The sequence below is a fragment of the Alligator sinensis genome, unplaced genomic scaffold (assembly GCF_000455745.1).
Source record: "Alligator sinensis unplaced genomic scaffold, ASM45574v1 scaffold65_1, whole genome shotgun sequence".
Classification (NCBI taxonomy): Eukaryota; Metazoa; Chordata; order Crocodylia; family Alligatoridae; genus Alligator; species Alligator sinensis.
Window position 1 is genome coordinate 2,186,670 of NW_005842037.1, and position 9,541 is coordinate 2,196,210.

The window sequence follows — 9,541 nt, forward strand, 5'->3', positions numbered from 1 at the left end:
CAATCTCTGATTGAGTTCCATCAGAAATTCAACAATCACCATCCCTCCATCCAACTTTCTCTAGAATACTCCAGCACCAGCATCTCCTTTTTAGACACGATGATCAGTATCCAAAATGATAAAATTCAGACCGCGTTATACAAGAAACCCACAGACCAACATACATATCTGCAGAGAACCAGCAATCACCCTAAACACACCAAAAAAGCTGTGATATACAGCCAAGTCCTCAGATACCACCACATTTGTACTGAAGAGAACACCCAGGATTGCCACCCCACCAATTTTAAAAAGGCTTTCACCCAGCAAGGACACTCCTCCAGAGAGATAGATCGCATGTTTGAAAGAGCCACCTGGATACCACGTGAAGAACTGCTGCAGTACAGAAGAAAACCTCCCATAAATCGCACACCGCTGGTTATGACATCACCCCTCCCTTGAACCTGGACGAAAAATCCTTGAACAACTGCAACCCATACTAGAAAGAGACCCTAAGCCCAGAACACACCAAAAGGATCCAGACCGTGCCATGACAAGAAATGCAAAACCTGCCAACACATCTCCACCACCCCCACTATTACTACATCCCACAACAGAGCCATCAGCATTCCTGAATCTTACAGCTGCACCTCCAGGAATGTAATATACCTCGTCCAATGCACCAAATACCCTGATGGAAAACATGTAGGAGAGACCAAACAACAACTGTGCACCAGAATGAACGCACACCGGAAATCTATCTAAGACAGAAATACCCAATTACCGGTGGGGGCACATTTCTCACAAGAAAACCAGTCTCTCTCCAATCTCTCAGTCCTGATCTCAAAGGAAACTTACACAACACTTCCCAGAGACGAGCCTATGAACTCCACTTCATCAACCTCCTGGATACTAAAAATCATGGACTAAATATAGACATTGGATTTTTGACACATTATAATCTGCCTGACAACTGACTCCCCAGCCCAGCCTCTGGCTTCTTTACTTTTCATTCCGTCCAGGAAGAGCACACACCAACTGCTGAAGCTTCCTTAGCCTGACGAAGGGTTTTTGAACCCGAAAGCTTGCTTAATAACTATTCTCCAACTATTTGGGTTGGTCTAATAAAAGATATCAGATTCACCCAAGGAACCTTGTCTGCCTATGTCCTTAGACCATCACGGCTACAACCTACACCCCAATGTAGGTTGTAGCGCAATGTGATTTTTGTAAGTATTCTCAGCAGAGAAATTAAAGGGTGACTAAGAACAAGCTATCTTTTCATCCTTCCAGAAGACCCCTCCTAGAACAAATTTAACACATCTAGTTAAATAACTGCAGCAAAATCTTCACTGCCCCATAATACTGATTTTGTCTTTCAGTGATAAGGCTCAGTTCACTTGCACAAAAAATACAAACAACACATTGGAAGTTAAACAAAGATTCATTAAACCCAGAATTTACAAAAAGAGGTATTTCTCAGTTCAATTACCATCTAAAAGTCAGAGATAAAACGATAATTAGGATTTTAACAACAAATTTAACTCCTAGAAAATGGTACTTAGGTTTTGCAGGCTGGAAAACTGATCTGGAGCAAGTGCTGGTCTTCACTGCAACGAGTACTGTACAGATTGGTGCTGATGGCACTCGTGGGCAAGTCTAAACACTGGTTTTGACATGGCACTTATGCACCCTTCCAAATAGTTTTGCTTAGACCTGATCCTATGACTTGTTCAGGCACCTTATTTCTACTGTATTTCCTGCTTCAAGTACATGGGCACAAAGATGCACATATATTCCTTTACATTTGTGCACAAACTCTCTATTAAACAGGCTGAAGGAATTCCCTGAACACTTATCCCTGAACACTTATTGATATTCTTTCCCCAACCTAACCAGAGAAAGGAAGAACAGATGAGAATATCTGGTTTATGCCCAAAACTGGATCTTTAGTACTGCAATAAAGAATTCTAATGTTATCTCCCCATATGAATTATGGTTGTGTATCCTAAAACCCATTTTAGTCATATTATTTATCTTAGACTTCATTTTACTATATTATACTATTATAAAGTAATGTTAAAAAGTGGCAATAATACTAAAAGATAATGTTTATATTACTTACTGGTTAAAAAAACAACTGTAAATTCTGGAACATGAATGAAAACTCTGGAACTTGGCATAACATCTCATTAAGATAGCAATCTTGAAGCTACAATACTCACTTGAATAATGGAGTTCCACAGACAACACACTTGTATATCCCGTGAGCTTTATGATGTGTATATTCTCCTTCAAAGGCACTGTGAAAACAACAAGATTATATTTTTAAAAATGAATAAAGGAATATTATTTTCAATGTTAAATTTGCTAAGACTTTAGAATGTATTTTCTATGGTGAAAAAACAATTCAGAAGTTAACAACTGTTGTTTAACATGGAGCAAATAAAGCAATCAGAGGGGAAAAAAAACAAGGTCTATAAATTTGCCTTACCTTCCTATTATGCATGAGGAAGCAAAGATCAGAGCACAACAAACAAGTCCCACTTACTATTTTTATGAAGTTTTCAAATATTTTTAATTTCTTTTAAATAAAGACCACTAGAAATTCAGTTTAATCTTAAGAATTTCTCCGGTTTTATTCTTCAACCAACCTTTTTTATAGAGAGCTCAAATGCTAAGCAACAAATAAGGCACAACATGCATCTCCAGTGGCTTGACGGTACTATCCGTTCATTAGTGTAGGATGGGCTGCCAGTGTGTTAGAGTACCAGAAGCATCTTAGCCAAAAATGAAACAATTGGTCCATAATTTCAAGCTGTGAGACCCTTATATTTTTAGTTAAAAAGGAATATTACAGCTTTCAGGGAATATTTTTCTAAGTTAACAATCTTAAGGGCTAGGAGGTCATTCATCTAATACAAATCAGCTGTGCTAGTCCAACAAAAACTCTATGTGCTCGGCAGCTTGTTTTTATTATCCTTTCACCCTTTTTATGAGGTCCAATTTTTTTTATATATATAAACAGGATTTTTAAGAATGACCTAATCTCCGATTGTTTGTGTGCATTAAATCATTCTCCTAATCTTGTACACAACTCTAAGTGATCTGGGTGAAGGAAGGCCTCATGAGTGGAGGCTCCCCTTCCAGTGCCAGCTCATTTGTGGGGGGTTTTGTGCCAGTGATTCCCGTTTAGTCAATTCAGTATACAGTACACTTTGACAGAAAGAGGGTTGCCTATTAACTAGGACCCCATGTGCACTAAAGAACCCTTTCAGGTCATTCATGAATGAAAACAAGCAGTTACATCATTAATATATTTGGATCACAGGTAAGCTAAGGCTTCATGCCAAGCTCAAATGGTATGAATTAGACAACAAAAATGGTTAGACCTTGGCAAGTTACCTTCCTGTTGGAATCAGCTGAGAGAGACTTTATTCACTAAAAGCAGTCTTGGAAGTGAGCACTTTTTTTTCCCCTCCTCCAGGATTTAGGGCCAGCTTCCAAGGACTAAAGCCATGTGAGGGCAGTTATTGAAAATTTTTGACATTCCAACCACAAATGAGCCAATAAATACCTTCTCCACATGTGCTTCAAAAAGAAATTGGAGAGGGGTGGAAAGGAACTAAATTATGCTACCTTCTTTTTGCAGCCAAAATGTCTATACTTACAATGACCACCTTCAAAATTTCAGCCTCTTGGCACAGGGCCATTTCCCTCATGGTTCTGCTTACTGTGATGTCTTCCAAAAATTGTACCTAAACCGCTATTACTTCCACACATTTTGTATTAAACTAAAAACAGACCCTAAACGTAAACCCCATGATTTTATAAGACATGCGGTGTTCATTAGAAAAAAAATGAATCACAAAAAACCCTCAGGCTTGACCTCCACATTGCAGATTCCTGTCTTTTCAGTGGTGTTAATTTGTAGGAGTTAGTAAACAAGTGCAGAAATCCTGAAAACAGTTTGTGGGGAAGATGAGGAAACAGGACCAAAAAGAGAAGAGCAAGGGAAGGGAAGATGAATATTTCTTAATGATCGTACTTCCTTCATTCTTGCCTTACCTTTCAGTCCCTTTCTCCTGAGTGACATGGTACTGCAAGGGTGTCAGCCGCTTCCTCAGGTCCTGCTGGGAAAAGACCACCTTACAGTCCTTTTTATCCCTACATGACCCTGCAAAAAGGAGAGGATATGGGAGAAGGAGCCTTTTTAGCTTAAATCCTGAATAATTGCTTTGGCTGACAGCCACAGCATAGCTTCTACATTCACTTGTCAATGACCAGACCGGTCCCTAATGCACTCAGAATGGCTCAGCTGAACTGCAGCTGATTATTTCTTCAAATCCAAGTTTAAAAAGAATGTTGCTCAAGAGCCAGGTGATTCCACTGGAGCAGTGACAATGTGCTACAGCCAAAGCCTTCTGTGTACCATACTACACTTTTGCACACAATTGTTCATGAGAAGGTAATATTTTTCTACCACTAAAAAAAAAAAAAAAAAAAAAAAAAATCTGCAAAAAAAAGTTCAAACAACTTTACAAGACATCTATATTGTAGACATAAGGTAATGGGCATATGATGTTTAGCCAAAATTCAGCATCCAATGATTTTGCAGTCATTTTAAATATTGTCAATTATTTTACTTTACCATAGTGGTTGATTTGATTACCATCACCACATATAATTTTACTTCATACAAACAAGTATAATTTTGTCACTAAAGAATCATCCTCATAGCCTGTCTAGTTAGATCAATCAGAATACAAGCTTTAATCGTGAAGTCACTTCACCATTTTAAAAAACGTACAGGATTCAGAAGTCAAGTCATCCTAAAAACAAGGGACAGGATTTTTCTATGATGTCTAACTCCTTTCTGAACCTTTGGAAATCTTTAAATAAGACTTTTATTAGTTCTACACATATAAGGAAATTCAAGTGGTACCTATGCATCATTGTGAAAACACTGTTATAATGCAAAAAACCTGAAATTACACCAGGGGAAAAAAAAGTTACAAAAAATTTTTTTTGAGAAAGGAAACGCTTGATTTCTTTTTAGTAACTAATACTGGTTGCTTTGGTGAATGGAAACTAAAAAAATCTCACATTAGTATAAGGGTATTTAATAACCATTTGAAAATTTAGCTGACAAAATACTTCAGGTAAAAACACTTTAATTACTGAAGTAGTTATACTATGTACAATTAGAAATAAACAATCCTGACTAAAATATTTTTGCTAGTAATATATATACACTCATAAAGAGACCAATTGTGTTCCTAAGTAGAGGGAACAAAACTACCCATCTGTATGTCATTTAGTACAAGAAAAGCAACGGCAGGTTTAAATTACATGGTATTGGATTGCAATTTCCTAACATTGGATGCTTTTCTGCTTTTTTACCTTGAGTCATTACTAAGGAGTGTTCATAAAAAGTACCTTAAAGCACAGATGCTTGCAAATCATTTAAGCAAAGATGTTTCTTTTTTTCCTTCTCCCTCTTTATTCTCACTCTTTTTTATTGGGAGGGGTGGGAGAGGGAGGTTAAGAAAAAGAATAATACTGTTGGTCACTACTGACTAACCCTGTCAAGTATTTTCAGGGAGAAAAAGTAAAACTGAAAACATCTGATTGAAGTAAATAATGCAAATGTGAAAAGCTTTACTAGTGAATGAAGGTATTGAAAAGAGACTTTATTTCATAGATTATTAGAAATTACTTTTGATCTAAACATTCTTAAAACAGATTGTTTTCCACTAGGAGCCATCTCATTAACTGTGCTGCAGAGCCCTCATTTTAATGGCAAGTTTTGAAAGAGCGCTGCTGTATGCCTTTGTTAGCTCCAATCTTATTTGGGAGGGGGATAAAGATTTCATTCCAGGTTTCTTTGTTTGTCTTTCAAGAACCACTAAAGCAGTATTCACACAATTTTTGCAGGAATGTGCCCTATGCCATAGCTTACAAATTATTTGGTTTTGGTGCACTTAAAGGTCACCTTCCAAATTAACAAAATTTTCCTACATCCTGACTTTTCAACCTTAAATGTAAATATTGTTTCCTAACTGTAAGTGAGGTTTGTTCTTTATAACATTCAGTTGCTTATTTAAAGATGTCAAACTTTGGAGGTTTTGGGGTTGGTTTTTTTTTTATTCTCGGGGTATGCTGGGTTCTCAGACTAAAAAAAGATATTTCAAAGGGTAGCTAGCAGCAAAGGGAAGTGTATACATTATATAAATAACTATTGTAATGTTCCATTATGCAACTCGATAAGAAAATGTTTGAAAAATCAATTCCTCAGCTCATATTGGCACCATGAATTTTATGCACAATCCTCCCTTACTAAAAAATCCTCAGATTATTTTGGCTTTCAAAACTTTTTCTCATTCCTTAATATCAGCTGGAAAATCCTTAGCATGCCTCAGCTTTGAAAAATTATAGAGTGAGCACTTTTTAAAGAAAAAACACTCTCTCTCAAACACTTTCAGTAATTCTCTGAATAGTTAACCTTTTAGTATTTTAGAACAGCAGCATTTGTTGCCGACTAAAATTCACTACTATACACAAGGAAATTTCCATTTTGCCATGTGTCATTTGATCTATGTCCTTACAATCAGAAGTAGGAAGTATGTTATTAAAGATTTTTCCCCATTGTTTTTATAGTTCACTGCTTGTTTTACAAGACATACAAGTATGTATGTGTACAGTGAAACCTTGCTAATCTGCACTTGGGTAAACTGCAAACCTACACCAAAAGAAGATTTTTTATGTTTGTATGTTAGCAGAGCAGAGGTCAGCAGACTTTTCAACCTGTGCTGCAAACTGAGGAGGGAATTTCATCATCTTCAAGCCAAGGCCTCAAAGAGCACCCGTAAGTAGGGCTGATACTTATTATTTAAATGTTAATGGAAAACCAATAGACCAATAAATTGACTGAACCCATTTCATGTTTCTCAATGGAAGATAAGGAATGGGGAGGAGAGAATGTAGGGCTTATCCATTGATTTCAGACAGCTTGACATTACCTACATCCTACTCACACCCTATACTTAAAACCTAACTGCTCTGCAGTTGCTCCTCCCCACTGAAGTAAACCAGGGGTTCTAGTGGTTACAGTTCTCTCTTAAGATCCCCGTTTAGAAAAGCAGACCTTCATAGGCAAGCACAAACACATGGATGCGCTTATGTGCTTTTCCTGAACTGGACCTTATATTGTATTATTGCACAAGGTCAGATCAGCAATCTATATGCAAAATATAATATAAAGATATTGTAGCTCTGCATAATTTATTACTGACTCTCTTGTTCAAGTTGTGAAAAAATCATGCCTTTCTCCTTCATATGAACAGCCCCATAGGTAGGGACAGAAATTACACACAAACTGGTATAAGCGATGAGAAACCAGTTCAAACCTGTAACAACAGTAGTTCAGTGCACATAAACCACTTTCAAAATGGCTGAAACTGGATGTAGTATCAGACTTAACTGATCAAGATTAAATTGGTTCATTGAATTTGTCCCCGATCCCCTCCCAATTCAATTTAAAAACTCATAGTCCCCCAACATCCCAGGATGCATTGTACCTTCTCAGCAAACCAGCCCTGGTTGGGCAGGCTAGCCTTGGCCCAAGTTCTGGCACTCCCTGGCTTCTGGCCTGGGCCTCTGTAGGCCTGTGGTTGCATTTCCAGAATCAAAGGTGAACGTCTGTTCACTTGCTTATTGGTTTAATCCACACAGCTAAGATTAACCTGCAAAGATTGAATTGATTCATCCTCAAACTGTTTGACTGTCTGTACTTAGACAATGCAATTGCAGATAATAGGGGCTATTGCTTTGTCAAACAATTACCTTGGAGGGAAGGGGAGCAAAAACAGAAAATGCAACAGAAGGAAGATAAAGATGCAAAACAGTTATATATGGTTCATGTATTGAGTGATCATTTGCGAGTAATGATTCAACTATTATGTCATATCAGAGCAAATAAAAGCTACCACTAGCAAAGAATCAGGGTGTGGCCCAAGTACTTTAATGTCCATAAAGAACACAAAATGAACCTATTTATCAACCCAAATCTATGTTCTTGTCTTAGTTCTCCCAACAAAGGATCAATGATGGACTTGAAGCTGTATTCAGATAAAGTCAATATGACTTTGATGAGCTTCTTAGCCATCTTGGACATCTTTACACATGCTCGGGGATGGTGGGGGGAGGGGAAGGTGCTTTAATTAAGAGTGGCTCTTGGGAGCCACTCTAATTAAAGTACCCTCAGCATTCTCAGTTGTTCCCGCACTTCAAAATGGTGGTGGGGATGCTTTAACTACACCTTGTTCAACAAGCTTTAGTTAGAATGCCCCCACTGCCATTTTGAAGCACGGGGATGCTGCATACAAGTGACACCAAAGCTGCTGGAGCGTGGTAATTAGCATACTCCAGAAGACTCGATTAATCAAGTCTGCTCCAACACATTCTATATAGAACACATCGGAGCAGTGTCAGGCACGTGTGTAGGTGCCCATTAAGTCTAAAGTATAGTGTACAGTAGGGCTGTGCGAAGTTTCAGTTGCTGATTTGATTCGGCAGAGATTCGGCCCAATTCGACAGCCGCGCCCACCCAGCTTTGCAACTGGTGCTTCCTAGGTCTGGGGGGCGCATCCGGGGTCCTCTTGAGGCCAACTGCCGAGCCGGGAAGATGCAGGGGGGCACTAGTGTAGCAAATGAGCCACAAAGATGTTTCAGAACAAAGATAGTGCAGAACATCTCTGTGGCTCATCTGTATCATGTCTTAAATTGAACAAGTGGCACAGTAGGGCTGCCCCATGCCATATCCTGATGCAGCCCCAGAGGACAGGAAGCAACTGTCATGGACCATTCAGTGGGATTGGACTGGAGGCAGCCCCAGGCCCCAGACCCAGCTGCCCCTACCCAATCCTGAGGCAGACTGAGGGAGGAGAGCTGGGGGTTACCAGGAACCCAATAATCAGGGCATATGTTCAACACACACCAGACCTTCAAAAATGGCTATACAGCTGGGAACCCTAGGATGCATGTTTTGGGGGATCCAGCACAAGCTTCATTAGATCCCAACTGCATGAGTAAATGAATGTATGTTAGAGGTCTGAGCACTGACCAGGTCATGAGAATATTGAGCATCTCAGCTTGCTTCAAAACTTTTGCTTACATGGACCTTTTCAAATCTGTGGCTCATAATGCAAATTCAAACAAAGGCCATTTCCTTTGATTTAATCAAGAACAGCAAACAGCAGTAAGGTATGTCCAGACAGACTGACAAAGAGCTACCAGTCCCTTACTCCTTGCCACTTACTCCTTAAACTGCCCAATGTGGTAATAGTGTCAGATACAGCAGTTGGCAACCTTTTTGAGGTAGCAGGCCCAAATGACCCAAGGCTGTCCAAGGCAGGCTAGCTCTAAGACTTGGCCACTGCCACGACCACTGCTTCTCCCTGTCGTGCAGCCGTGCCACAACAGAAGCCCCCTAGGTCTGTAGGCCAAATCCAATGCTTCTGAGGGCCATAGGCTGCTTAACCCCAGTATATTGCCTTGCACG

The 9,541-nt window shown here is 39.1% G+C and overlaps 1 protein-coding gene across 3 annotated transcripts in view; it reads right to left on the reverse strand.

Moving 5' to 3' along the window:
• Positions 1-9,541, reverse strand: part of MSRB3 (methionine sulfoxide reductase B3) — a 113,040-nt gene that overhangs the window by 85,149 nt on the left and 18,350 nt on the right. For all 3 annotated transcript variants that reach the window (XM_014519384.2, XM_006022477.3, XM_025202806.1), the window contains 2 exons: positions 4,048-4,156; positions 2,205-2,282 (listed from right to left, as the gene is read on the reverse strand). In XM_014519384.2, coding sequence (XP_014374870.2) covers positions 2,205-2,282; positions 4,048-4,156 — 187 coding nt within the window. The remainder of the gene's footprint in view (positions 1-2,204; positions 2,283-4,047; positions 4,157-9,541) is intronic.